The sequence below is a fragment of the Synchiropus splendidus genome, chromosome 5 (assembly GCF_027744825.2).
Source record: "Synchiropus splendidus isolate RoL2022-P1 chromosome 5, RoL_Sspl_1.0, whole genome shotgun sequence".
Taxonomy (NCBI): domain Eukaryota; kingdom Metazoa; phylum Chordata; class Actinopteri; order Syngnathiformes; family Callionymidae; genus Synchiropus; species Synchiropus splendidus.
Window position 1 is genome coordinate 27,273,318 of NC_071338.1, and position 14,474 is coordinate 27,287,791.

Below are 14,474 nucleotides of genomic sequence, written 5' to 3' on the forward strand. Positions count from 1 at the left end.
AACGTCCCTTCAAATGGATTCACCCACTAACCCCCCTAAAATCGTCATGTTTTGACCCGGTGGTTGAGTCCCGCGTGCACCAGGAAGTGCGAGGGTGAGTACCGAGTAGCTGAACGTATTGTAATGACAAGGTTTGACCAGACACTGCGTACGACGTCATGTCTTGATAGTGGGTCAAGTTGAGGGACGGGTGAGCGGCGGGGGCGGCGATGTTCTGTTAAGCGTTTCAATGAAGCGTGTGCTTCCAGAAATGCCCGTCACCGCCTGCATAGATAAAGGTTCCACAACGGAAGGTGAACGATGCAGTATTCATGTTCAAAATGTTTCAAAATCTCCTACACAATAGCAGACTTTCATTTTCAAGCAACTCTCATTTTTATTATTTAAAGTTCAACAGTAATTCCCTAATGAAATGATCAGTTGAAAACACAGAACATGAGACACAAGTATCTTCCAGACAACCGAGAGAAAGAGAAAACATCTCGTCAGAATAAGTGCTGTGTGTTGAAAGAGTTGATGGCTGTTGCATGCAGTGTATACTGACGCTTTCTACTACATCTTGGGTCCTGACCAAAAGACTTAAGACACCGTCTATGATTTCAATCTATAGAGATGAAAAGATGTTTGGAACAGAGCAACAAATCATCTGTATTTGTTGAAAGAATTTGAACATGTCTTGTTTCTCAGGACAGTGAAGAATGGTTGGACGACTGTAGCAACCTCGGCGGCTCTCTGGACTGCAGCGTCTCCGGAGGCTCATTTCTCATGTTCTACCCGGTGAGAACAGTATGGAGAGGCTCCCTGTCTGAGAATGATGAGTAGCATGAAGGGCTTTGCCCAGCCTTTTGCTCAGCTCTTCACTTGGACTGTTTCAGGTATTGGTGCTGCCGATCAGCAACAACAAAAGCAAAGCAAACAAACGCATGTTTGCTTTTATTCAGGGATGTTTTTCACTACACAATGGCCAGGGTTTCCACTACTCTGAATGGACTTGAAATTCTTATAAAATTGAAATTCTTATACAAATATTTTCAAGACATTAAATTTTAAATTTAAATAAGGTGAAATAAAAACTTGAATACAGCCACCATCGTGAGTTATTGTGCTATTGTCAAACTGAGGAGAAGTAAACAATATTTTGTTGTTTAACTGTATGTGTGGGTCCATTATTTGATTCAGTCATATACCAAATTCATTCAAATTGAAAAATGTGGCTTCTTGTGGCAAATATTCTTATACCATTAAACTGCGATTCATTGAGATTAATCACAAATTCTGTAATTAACTAGATATTTTTTTAAAATCAAATCCCATCCCTAGAAAAAATATGAACCATTAAATCATTTTAATTAAATTAAGTTTTTATATACATCTTCAAGGAGGCAAAAAATACAAAAAACCTTGCAGAATGCAGCAACTATTCTATCAGAAGGACCAAACGAAAAAACATTTCATTTGATGTGAGGCATCTCAGTTTGGTGAGACTTCGCTATGTCCGTGAAATATTTACATACTGGCTGCTTGTAGTGGGACACAGAGCACTCCGGAGGTTTTTTTGTCAAGTTCTGGTGCTTTGAATGGCGTATATGATTTTGACATGCTTCCCTGCACTGCATTTTCCTGTGCATGTGCTGCAGGGAAACTTTAAAACTTTACGTGACAGACTGAAAAACCTCCACAGCAGAGATGCTGCTGCCGAGTGAGCAGCGAGGAGCGGACACATCACAACCAGCGGGGCTACATCAGACCGTGATCAGTTGTTGTGAACAGCAATGACAGGTGGTGATCGGCATTCACCGATCAAACCGATATCGGCCGATCATGATCGGTGGCCAATCGAACGGAGCATCCCTTGTTTCAGGATATCTAGTTCAGTTGTTTCATCTCTTCTCGCAGGGAGAAACTTGAAGATGCCCTCGACACGTCTGAGAGCGGCCGGGACTCGCACTCCTCGTCCCAGTCCCAGTCCAGGGCCCGACCCCAATTGCAGCGCCCTCAGCTCCATGCCCGAATTGTTGTGCAACAGCTGCATGGCTCAGCAGCAGCTGGTGGACTCCCAGTCCCAGGTGAGAAAATGGGCCCTGAGGAGGAAGAACGAGCCCGAGGAGGCCCGTCAGCAGCGGCTGGAGCGTGAGCGAATGGCGAAGAAGAACAAGCGAGCGTGTGAGACCGATGAAGAGAAGGAACTCAGGAGGCTGAGGGACCGTGAGGCTAAATACATGCAGAGGATGCAGGAGACGGAGGATCAGCGGGCACAGCGGCTCCAGAGGGACCGAGAGGCCATGAGGTTGAAGAGAGCCAACGAGACGCCAGAGAAGAGGCAGGCCAGGCTGATCCGGGAGAGGGAGGCCAAGAGGATCAAGAGGCGCCTGGAGAAGATCGACCTCCCTCAGAGCACGACCCCGCCACCATGGCCGCTCCCTCAGCTGACATGAGTCTCTTCCCAATCCTCTGCTCCATGCCTAATACCAGAGGCAGAAAGCGACTTGGTCCAGACAGTGTGGCTCTTGAGACGGGCGCATCAGCTAAGAAATAAAAATGATCGGATTGTTAGCTTGTTTTTGTTGTAGCAGTCATATTGCAGGAAAAGTGATGAACAACACACAATGTATTCTTGACATGCCATCCATCGACAATGGTCTGTGGGAGAAGCTGCACTGACCGGACTTGAGAGGATGTGTGGGAGCATCTTTGATCTCTGCATCCCAGGCTGAAGACATCACCTTCAGATCAAATATTTATTCCAGTGAAGAAAACCTCATCTGATTTCAGAATGCTGTGTAAATAATAAAGTATCTTGTTTATGTTTCTGAAATCATTTATCAATCTGAGAAAAATATGAATACAGACTTGGTGGGAAATTGAAAGTATTGCAGTGTCATTGGCCTTCCTTGTTTAGTCATCCTGCCCCAGCAAAGGCTTCAGTGAATGTGAAGGCCCCACCGTTTCTTGTTGCAACCCTCAACATCCCCCCCTCTGTCTTTATAAACTCATACTAAACAGTGGCCCTACTTGTACTGCAACTCTGTTAATGTGCATAAAGAAAATGTCTGAAAAACAAACACAAGAAACACAAGTGGAATAATAGTTTATATTTATATTCGTTTACATATATATTATATTGTGTTTACTTAAACATGATAAATGCAATGTCTCCAAGTTAGCTGTAACAATAAAAATACAATATCTTTGTGTCCTTAAGTACATAGAATTAAAACGGCGAAAAAAAAGTAGTTCACAGAAAGGTACAAATATACAGTACAAATCTATCGTATTCAAAAAGGGTACAAATAAAATGGCAACGGAATAGAAATATTAATGCTTTGTTAAGTTCAGGTAGGGTCATCTAAGGGAGCACTTTGGGTCGACAACGCTAAGGCTTCTGATAAGATCAATACATGTTGGTACGACCGTACAGTATTAAAACTCACTATACAAAGTTCATACGACCTGGATTATACTTGAGGATTGAATGGTACATTAAAATCATTGCATATATTTTGCAGATTTAGGCAAGTATTTTAGTTACACATCACATTTAAAAAAAAAAAAAGCAGTGTCACCTTGTGCCAAGAAAGTACAAATCTGAAAATACACAGACGTTGTTAAAACCGTTTCTTCTCGTCTCGTAGGACGTCAGCGACACTCACAAAAGTCCGTCGTCGCAGTTTAAGAACACCACCAGGAGAAAGCTATCACACACACATTTGCTCTGATCTATCGTCACCTTGTGCAACTATATCCATAAGACGTGCGCTTGGCTCCTGGGTACTTTTGGCTTTGTCTGGTGGGAAAGTAAACGTGTCTGTGGGTTTGTGCAGTGAAATAAAATCCAAAGTTGTGAGGGGATTCTAAAAGTACAGCCAAAAGCACAACTCCATCTTAACACGAGCAGAATTTAAGGCATTACGGACGAGAGACAAAGCTATCTGTACAAAGAAAACTATCTACAGAAACACACCGCTGCGCTTTCTCTGTGTGCTTCACCACGTCTTCACTTTATTCTGTGACAGAGAACTATTAGTGCAATTACTTACAGCAGGGAGGGGAACCCTCCTGGACACGTTGGGTCAATTGGAATTTGCCAGCTAAGCAGATTATCAAAAAAGAAGTCGCAGAAACAGGATTGAAAACGGTGACTGTTAAAGCTGACGGAAGCACAGCAGGGGTGAGCAGTATGAACAGCAGGTTGTGTAGCCTGATGTAAACATTTGTGGATGGCAAACTTAAAGCCACTAATAAGAGCAATTCCGACTACTATCGCATTTTTGCTTTTTGTTTACGTCCTATGTCATGTGACAGGCTTTGACCCGTCAGAGGTGATGTCAGTGTGTAAGTAAATGGGAAATGTCAAGCGTATGCCAAGGCAAACCATAAACCATTTTCTCGATATATTGCCGACCTTTAAAATGTACAGAGACAAAAATATAGGTTTTATAGACTTTGAATAAACAAAACCTGTCAGGCAAACACATGACGGTTGTAAACCCAAAACTACATGATTTAACTGCTCAAGCATAAGAACCGTTGAAATGAACATTGCTATTCAGTGACGCAAAAAACCAGGTCGATACTGCTCAGCCCTTGTGTTTTCGTCTCGTCACGCAGCAAGGAAAATACTTTGTTGTACCACACCAAGGCGGCGACAATACTGAGTTGACTGCATAGACTCACGGCGATGTGTTGAAATGACGGATATTGCTTTGCAGCGAGATGGGACGAGAGCTGTGAAGAGCCTCCAGAGGAGGAGGTGATAAAATTCTAAGAAGTGAGGTCCACAAGTGAAAGGCTTCTACTCCAAATTATAAGCGGCGATATACATATATATTCTTGTTATGACTCTGAAAATACAGTGGATGCAATATCGCTGAGAGGAACTCACGATCCAACTTCAAATCTCAAGCACAAACTGCGTCAGTCTGCTTCATTACTTTACATGTTTTCACATCAGGGTGATGATGTACGTGGTGAAGAAGGTTACTGATCCAGGCACAAGTTGGACGCCACATACCCGCCGGAAAGGTAGCTGGACATCGTCTGATTGTCTTTAGAGAAACCAACCCCGAGATATGCATCTTGGTGGCTTTTTTTTTTGGTGCCAGCAGTTAAAAAAAACGACAAGAAAACCATCTCAGTGAGCTACAACACCAGTGTCACTACAGTCAGACTGAAAGAGCTGACAAGATGCAGATGCTGCCTTTAGTGTAGCACAACAACACAGAGACCCTCCCAAAAAACCAACCTCTTTCCAGACACACTGCGCAGCAAACACGTGGGAAATGACATCAGTGACGACAAAAGCACCTGAAGTTCAGCGCGACAGAGTTAAACTTCCTAAAACGACTGCATGATAAACACTCTCCCAGGAATGTCTGCGTCATGAGCTAATTGCACTTGAGATTTGCTTCACCGTTATTGAGTGACCGTCACACTGGAGAAACCGCAGCATTTATCTTGGCTAATTTGTAAACACAGATAAAAATGCAGGTCGGTTTTTCCACTAAAGCAACGTCTTACGAGTTCCCTTCATTTACAAAAACCCATCTAAAAAAAAAAGGTCAGTATGAAACCACAGAGTAACGTTGTGCAACACAAGACAATCATGGTGGCTAAAATATTGTCGCAAAACCGTAAACATAAAGAGTGTACAAGAGATAACTTGCACAATGAAACATAACAAAGGGTCAGTATGTTTTTCTATATTCAGTATTTGAATGATTCTATGCTGAAAGTTCAAAATTGGGGACCAAACACATCGGTTTATTATCAACTACTGTGCAGGGACTGCAGGCTGAGCAATGAGCCTCAGCTCCTCAGTGCATAGTCTCTCCAGGCTCTGAGATAGATGTGCTCTCAACAGCTCACCACATACAAACCTATTTTGCCTGTCACATCTGCAGTTTTGACAGTGTGCCACAAAAAGGTCAGCTGATGGATTGCATCTCACCCATCACTTCCTCAGTTCACTGCAGATTTGATCTCAAAATCCTCACTCATGAAGATGCAACACGTGGCAGCCCCTTAGACACTGTCTTTGAAGAGACAAAGACAGTCAGTCTACAGCGAGGAAAACTATTGAAAGACATCGTAGCAATTCAAAAAAATCTAAACCTAAACCAAAAACCAGCAGCAACTCAGTAATAGTTCTTTCTTTGTATGATGAACAAACACAATAGTTGGGGCCACCAGTCACTTCCTGCAGTGAAATGAAACGTAGACGAAAAATGAATCTCAGCTGAAGAACACAACTGACTGTGGAATTTATCAGCACAGGTGTCTCCCTCAAAGGAGACTTCCGACACCAACTCGAAGCGCAGCCAGTGAAGAAAGCGAGAGATAAAACTACGGTCAAAATCAATGACCTCCACTAGTTTCTAACTTTCTGTCCCACACACGGCTTTGGTAGATCAGCCAGCCCTTCCCAAGCTCAAGTGGCTGGTCAAAGTTTTGAGGTACTAACGGTGGGTCATCTCACCGGTGATACAAGATGATGAATAAATGCTTGTACAACTGACGCACAGATGCAGAAAACAACCCAGCACAACGCACGTTGGTCTGGGAAGTCAAGCGAGCTTGTAAGTGACATGTTGAATCAGGCGACGCGGCTGCACTCAAGTCCCAACTTGACCCAGCAGAAGAGAAGCACAAACAAAGCTTGAGGCTAATATGACCTTTTGGGGCACAAATGACTCATGTACCAAATAAGTGACTTTAACATGAATTTAACATTTTTCATTTAGAAAAAGACAAAGTACGAATGGAATTTGTTTTTATAAAAACCCAATGGGTTAATAAGTAGCCGATACAAGAATTTGACTATTCTTCTGGCCAAAAATATTGACAGATTACTATTGAAGGAAATAACTAATTCATTATTAAATCTCTGTGCTATTCAGGGGCTGGTAACAATACAACGTGAGATTTGCCAATGAGAGCTGAAAGACAGAAATCCTTCCTATGAGCATGTGTAAGCATACATCCCAACCACTGGGTGGCGCTGCAACATAGAATTCTTCTTCGGACATGAATACCCTTCAGTATTCACTTTGTTTGCACGATGAAAAAAAAATCTGTGGTTCTGGTGAGTGAAATACTTAATATTTTCATCCTTATAGCTCAACCTACGGTCATACTGACTTGTAAGATAAGTGGGAAACAAGATCCTGAAACGGGATCCAATTTTTTTGCCTGCTGACTGTGAAAAGAACAAGAAGATATTTCTGCTTCACAGATATGAGAAATAAATGAAACGCGCAGCGAGTTAGTGTCAACAAAGGAGCTGCAGAACAGAACCAGCTATGCTTTGTTTTGGCAAAAAGCTGTTTGAGGATAGAGGAATGTCGGAGCTAAATCATCATGGATCTTTCGACTGCTGTCAAGCGACGCAAGGAGCTTTAGTATCGGCGAAGCACTTTCTGGTGCGAGCAGCAGGGCTCCAATGGGAAAGTTTGGCTTCAGAGAGCGGGCACGCTAAGAATGAGATGGTCAACTCCTGGAGGCGATGACAGAGGAGGGAGGGAGGAAGAGAGAAATGTAGTGAGTACAAACTATGGTTGGCATTTTTATCAGCTACATACTTTTTACTCTGTCTTCAATCTGTTGAACCTGTGGTGAACCCAGAGGCCCCTTTGGCTAAGTGAAAGCAAATACGCGCTCCAACAAATAGACAAAGATTTTGTATGTTTTTTGATTGTGCAAAATCTCAAACATTCTGAGGCTACATTCACACTCTTTTCTCCTCTTTCTCTCCTAGTCAGACTACGAACTCGTGGCAGTTTCTTCCAGAGTTGCTACCAAACACGATGCTACTTCCCTGCATTAGAGCGCCCCTCGATGGACAGTTTGACCTCCTGGGGGATGAATGATGGTCTCGAGTGGCCCGACGTGTTTAACTGAGGTCGCGAACCTTCATCACCCTTCATATTGAACCGTTGGAGTCCTGGTGAGGACCACCGCCTCTGAGATGAACCGAGCGCTGCCTGCACTGCGCTCAGTCCACCTGCAGTGAAAGCAGAAGCCTCCGTGTGCAAATGGTAACTGCTGTGACTCCTTGGATGCTCTGCTGAGTTCCTACTTGGTCTGCAAGACTGTTCCAAATGTTCACCCACGCCCAACGTTGTGGCTTCCTCCTTATCCACCACATCCGCATCTCTGTGTCTCTCTCTTTGAATGCGTTCTACTCTAGATTGGGACAGTGAGCGGGAATGTTGTGGGGCTGGTGGTCCCATGAGTTGATGACCTGACTCTGAAGAAATCGTGATGGTTTTGTGGGGAGTCCGAGACGAGCTCTGCTGTTGCGACTGATGATGTTGTGACTGCTTCTGCTGCTGTGACTGAGACTGTTGCTGCTGCTGCTGCTGCTGCAGGGTGATGGACACGCACACGTCTCCTATTTGCAGATGGTGGCAGGTCAAACCATAGAGCTGGGCAGTGCGCTCCGGACTGTAAGACGACCAGCCTTGTCCGAAAACAAAGAAGGGGTGCTCTGGTGGAACATCGATGGTCACTCTGCTTTGCTGTTCACCCACAGTGAAGTGAAGCGAGACCAAGCCCGGTCTCTGCTGGCTCGGTCGAATGTCCATCACCATGCTAGAGTCAATCTTAAGTCCCCCGCTGACCTCTGCACTGCGTACAAAGTCCTGGGTCTTTAGGTCCTCTACACGCTTGAGTTCACCGGTGGCCAACTGAATGATGGCGCCCTTCATAAAGTGTGAAGGATTGCATGCCGCTGGAGCGGGCACGACACTTGATGCTAAGGCTGGGGTCACATCGGCAGGAGGCTGGGGCGGCTGCTGCGAAGTTACTTCAGTCACATCTCCATCAGACAGGCATGCTCTTGATTTGAAGCCAGCGTTAGAGGGACCATCATTGGTTTGCACGTGCTGCTGCGGCTGATGATGCAGAGTCTGTTGTTGTTGCAGATGATAGTCCATGGGAAGAAGAACTGGCTGGTTGTTGGCCAGCATGACTGTGTGGCCAGACTGAGCCACATGCTGCTGAAGACTAGGGAGCCTGGGGTCATTGATACTCACAGGTTGAACTGTGTATGTGGGGCGATCCGCCATCATTCCGGTGGTCTCAACGTGCAGCTCCTTGGTTCTCTGGACACCTTGAGAAAGATTCAGAGGAGCAAAGGAGACTTCTTTCCTGCCTGCTGTAACTCCCTGTCGACCGACCACCAGCTGTACCTGAGAGGCAAGCAAAGACATGGGACTTGATTCCGCAATAGTCTGTAACATCATGCACAAAACTACGAAACATATGAAGGTTAAATAGTGGCTAACTGATGTGAAGTAGGTAGGGAATGTAGAGCTGGTCTAAGCTGTATACCATAACAAAACAGCAACATTTAGCACAAGATTTCATTTCTATAAGGCTATTGACAACAGGCATACATGTTTGGGTAGGAACAAAATGTTAACAAAAGTCATAACTGCAGATAAGAAAACAATCAGCAACTCTCATTTGAAAGTTATTTAATCCGTGATGTGTGAGAATGACCACGAAGCGCAATGATTGTTATTTTCTAAAACCTAGCCTAATCAGCTGACAGACTTTTTTTAATAATGAACATTATACAGTTTCAATGCTCGATTCTTGTTTCATTGACTGCTTTATCAAATAAAGGAAGCAAGGTTCAAGGAAGTAAGTATTAAATAAACCAAGAATAAATTGCAATAATTTACAGGGCAGACTAACAGAACAACTACAATCAAAACTATTGTCCTTGGTTACTTTGTAGCGGAAAAAAGCCCACACGCAGCAAATATTAATCTGAAAATGGACTGATGCACCTTCACTGCAAACCTTAGGAATGTGTTCCTGGGCAGCGGTGTCACAACCCACTGAGGCAGGAGGTTGAAGGTAAGAATTGGCCAGTGCACCTGATTCATCAGACTTTAGTTTAAAACTCTGCCAGCAAAGCGGTTAAAGCACACAGGCATCCCAGATTTTAGCTGACAACTACATTTTTATAAATTAGAGCGCATAACTGCTGAAGTCTCAAAGGACTCAACGAGTCTGCAAATGATTCACACAAGCTGTATGCTGACTTATTATAAATGACCTATTAATGCCTCAAGAAGAGGAGAGCGCGCTGACTCACCTCCAAGTCGGTGTCCGAAGTGCTCCGCGGACACGGGGAGCCAAGTCTCCGGCTCTGTGACCCTCTGTCCTGCTTTTGCTCCTGAGCTTCGGAGCTGACTGCTATCTGATGCAGACGAGCATTTCGGGCATTGTAATCTTGGATACAATCCCGGGCCCCCGGTTCTTTGTCCCCACCATTCATCTCGGCTTCATTCTCCTGCTGATTACTGGATAGTTCTCTGGTAGCAGCAGCGGCTCTGGCGGCCTGAGGGTGATAGTAGACCGACAGCGCTCGAGAGCCAAGCTCTGCTGCCGGCAAGATTCCAAGAGACCCAATATGCTGCTGGGCAGCCTGCTCTGAAGGCAACACCAGCGGTACACCACTGGAGGCTGTGACTTTGGCAAAGGTGTGAGCAGCTACCTGGGCCTGGGGAGGAGGAGAAACAACCCCTTCCTGTATGACAGATGGGTAGGGAACAAGGTGGGACACTGCATGGGCCTGAGGAATGGTGCCTGAGGGAGAGATTAAGGAGCCAGGAACAATGCCAGAGGGCAGAGCGTAAGGTAATGTGGCGTATGGGGAGCTGACAAACTGGAGGGAGGAATGTGGGATCTGATAACCAAGAGGAGGATAAGAGAGTCCAGGGTGCTGGAGAAGAGGAGAGTGAACAGTGTAAGCAGGAGAGATGTGGCTTAACACCGGGTGAAGACTGGTGGGCGAAGGCAGTGCCACTTTGTAAAGCATACTGTACTGGTCTAGTGGTACGGCCGACATGCCATCTGAGCCTTCTACTCCATAAGGAACTCCTGGCTGGTGTCGAACCCATTCTCCAGATGTTGCGTCACTGTTGGCTGTATTGTTTGGTGCAGAAGCCACATTTTCTTCCCGTGCAGCACTTCCAGCAACGCTACCAACTGCTCTCGTCCCTCCTCCTCCTCCAGTGGCACCACCTGCCCCTCCGACTCCACCACTGTTACTGACAATGTGGTCCCTCTTTTTCGGAGGTAGGCACTCCTGGTTGCGCTCCTGAGCAGGTTTCATAGCAACCTCAGCAAAGGTGGATCACCTTGTTAGACTGTACAGGAACCAAAACCTTTAAGCAAGTTAGCCTGCACAGGATGTAGTTCCGAAATCACCCGGCTGGCTTCCCCTTTCAAATCACCTGAAAGACAACAATAGCCATATAAGTTTTTTATATAGATTGAAATTCTTTCTTCATCCCACTGAGAGATCATGAGTCTGACGAGGCCAATGACATGCTGGGCATGATGATAAGTCTCTGCCCAGTTGACTGTACAGCCACCAGAGGAAATTAAATAATGAAATAAGTTGTGATCATACAATCTATGTTGCTTTTTGAAGATTCCTTAACTTGCAAACAGGAACTCACCCCCAACCCATGCATGTTTTCCAAACCTCTAAACTGAAATGTGTCTTAATACATGGGGTTTGCAGCACCAAACTGCTGATTGAGCGATTGTTTAGACTGTATTCACTCAATAATAAATCTTGTTTTCAAGATTTGTTCCACTAGATTGACAAGTGTGGTGGCCTGACAAGGCCGACATTTCACTCCTTCATTTTAACATGTATTCCACATGACCCCTTTTTCTTGTCAAATAAGTAAAACAATAATGAAGACTGCTCTCTTGTCACTTTTGTGAGATAAATAAAGGTGTTTAATGGCAATTACAGAATTTATACATCACTAAATCCAGCTGATGGATAAAAACAAGATAAGAATAGAACATATAACGCAAAGAGAAGCGAAGACTGAAACACAATTATCTTGGTATGAACTAAAATTTGAGAAGTAAGATTCAAAAGCATGTCATAACTTCTTACTACTAAATACGGCTTCTTACTCATTTTCATAGAGCGGCACATAATTCCAGAAAAAGCTTCAACTTACTTTTAATAACAACTACAGGTTTAAGAAATGTTATGTAACACGTCATCCAACATTGAACGAGGTTTGAGAAATAAGAAAAAAATACTGGATAAGCACATATTTCATGTCAAATGCTTCCCGTTAGCAAATGTAATATTTAGCACAGTTTCTTCGTTTTCTCCGTTGTATTGTAAAATTAGCACCATTTCAAGACATAGACGCGCTGTAGACTTATAAATGCAACACAAAAACTTCAGATAGAGTAGGTTTCATTTGCGTATTCCCAACTATAACGCGTAACAGCGCGTCAATTAAGATGTACAGGCTAGTTAGCCACTTGCTACTATCGCTAGCTTTTAGACCTACAGTTCTGCAGCGGGCGGCACGTCACGGTCAGCAAGCTTCATGGCAACTGTAAATACGTCAACATCGAATGTATCAACGCACCTCCAAATGACATCTCGGGTGGACGTTGCTGTATAAAAAGTTGACATCCTGAGGGACAATTAGAGAAATCAAGGCTCGGCAGACGAGCCCATTTCGAAGGCCAACTGAGGCGCTTATCGATGACGTCACAGGTTGATTCAATTTCCTGTTGTTTTTCCAACTAAATAATGCGCCCGTTCCCGTGACTTATTGCACTTTCTCTCTCAAACGTATGCTAAATGACGTTTGACACATTTTCAAGAAAGTGTACACTTTATTTCTGCTCATTTAATTAATTTGAACTACGGTCACTAGTGTCAGAAATGTCCTTGTAACCATGAACACCTTACAGAGTCGAAAGGGTTCAGAGCTCATTCCAAGTATATTGGGCCAGAAGTTGGGAACACATACAGACAACAATTTATACCTTCTAATGGGTCATTTATTGGTATTTATCATCAACATGACCAAATTAATGACCGAAAGGAAGAGATCACGGATACAAGCGGCTGAGATGAGTGTCCTCCGCAGGGTGGCTGGGCGCACCCTTAGAGATAGGGTGAGGAGTTGGGTCATCCGGGAGGAGCTCGGGGTGGAGCCGCTGCTCCTCCACATCGAGAGGAACCAGCTGAGGTGGCTCAGGCATCTGATCCGGATGCCCCCTGGACGCCTCCCTGGGGAGGTGTTCCGGGCATGTCCTACCGGGAGGAGACCCCGGGGAAGACCCAGGACTCGCTGGAGAGATGATGTCTCCGGTCTGGCCTGGGAACGCCTCGGGATCCTCCGGGAGGAGCTGGAGGTTTGTGCAGCTCAGGAAGTTTGGGCTTCCTCGCTCCGAATGCTGCCTCCGCGACCCAACCCCAGATAAGCGGCAGAAGAAGGTGAAGGACGAAGGAAGGTATCATCAACATTGAAGCATATACTTTCATATATATCATCCACTCAAGGGCTGGACATTCACGATTTGGGCCCAGACTATTCTTCACAAACCTGGTAGGTTACTGGTACTAACTTAACATGGCAACTTCTGAAAGACTTTGTGCTCACGATGACTCCATGAAATTCCAGGAGTAAGCAGTGTTGATCATATCACATGACAGTATATGTAGCCAGACACAAACACAAGAAGGGATGAAGCAGGAACAGTTTTTTCCCTTCAGAGGAGATGACAAGTTCATCACTTCCAATAAATAATGACAGACACATTTTTTTTTAATTTAAAGCAGTGTAATCATCATGAATGGTTCAGCCTCAGTTTCCATCCGGAACAAAGGAACCAGTGCAGTACCTCTGCAGAGATGCATTAACAAAAATCGATGAACCAAGAACAAAAAGTCAAGATAGAAAATTAGTAATTGAAAGATTTTCTGCCAGACAAAACACGAAAAGGAAAATATACATCCACCACATTGCATATAGAAATATAAACCTCTGTTTCTGATTCAAATCAAACAATGTTAGTGTAGCAACATTGTCATCATACAACCACAGCAGAGGGCAACCATTAGTGGGTCAAAACAACATAAATACCTCTTCATAAAACTTAATTTTATAGGTTATTTTGTACCATTACTTTTAAAATATAAAATTTTCAAGCATAAACAGTATTAAAATATTTCCAAAATTATATTTTCCCCACCACCTGAAATTTATCTCAACATTTATATACAGTAAAATGTGCAATTAATAGCATTTGTGAGAGCGGGCTCCGCCCTCACATTACACTGTACACAAGAATCCTAAAAATCACCTTAACTACTTATTGCCAAAGTATCTTCGAAGAGCTTGATAAGTGGGACAGGTGAGCAATGTCCAGTGGTTTTAAGATTGACCTAAATACGATTCCCTTATTGCTCCGAGGATTTCATATGGGACTTGGTGACGACTCAAGATAAGTGTCAAGGCCAAGTTTAAGAGCTGTGGGTTTCTCTGAGCAAAGGTATCTAGCAAAAAATGCCAACAGCGCAGACGATACTTGCCTTAACAAGCTGCACAGTCTCTGAAATCAACAGCAACACACCAGAAAAGAGACTGGTTTGATCATTAATTGCGTTTTCCTTTTTGCCTTAC

The 14,474-nt window shown here is 44.1% G+C and overlaps 2 protein-coding genes across 5 annotated transcripts; one reads left to right on the forward strand and one right to left on the reverse strand.

Annotated features, from left to right (window-relative positions):
- The first annotated feature begins 79 nt into the window (after positions 1–79).
- LOC128759303 (zinc finger protein 821-like) lies at positions 80–2,785 on the forward strand. Of its 4 annotated transcripts, none has more exons than XM_053866178.1 (3): positions 80–94; positions 688–777; positions 1,897–2,785. In XM_053866178.1, exon 3 carries the CDS (start codon positions 1,911–1,913, stop codon positions 2,433–2,435), a length of 525 nt encoding a protein of 174 aa, XP_053722153.1. In that variant the 5' UTR covers positions 80–94; positions 688–777; positions 1,897–1,910; the 3' UTR covers positions 2,436–2,785. The 4 variants fall into 4 exon arrangements, with proteins under 4 accessions (XP_053722153.1, XP_053722154.1, XP_053722155.1 ...); XM_053866179.1 differs by lacking the exon at positions 80–94 and adding an exon at positions 161–293; XM_053866180.1 differs by lacking the exon at positions 80–94 and adding an exon at positions 216–293 and having other exon boundaries at positions 693–777.
- Positions 2,786–2,980: 195 nt separating this feature from the next.
- On the reverse strand, positions 2,981–12,550 carry atxn1l (ataxin 1-like). Its single transcript, XM_053866359.1, has 3 exons — positions 12,426–12,550; positions 10,106–11,249; positions 2,981–9,188 (listed from the first exon to the last, which is right to left on the reverse strand). The coding sequence occupies exons 2-3, from the start codon at positions 11,126–11,128 to the stop codon at positions 7,806–7,808; spliced, it is 2,406 nt and encodes an 801-aa protein (XP_053722334.1). The 5' UTR covers positions 11,129–11,249; positions 12,426–12,550; the 3' UTR covers positions 2,981–7,805.
- Between the last annotated feature and the right edge of the window lie 1,924 nt (positions 12,551–14,474).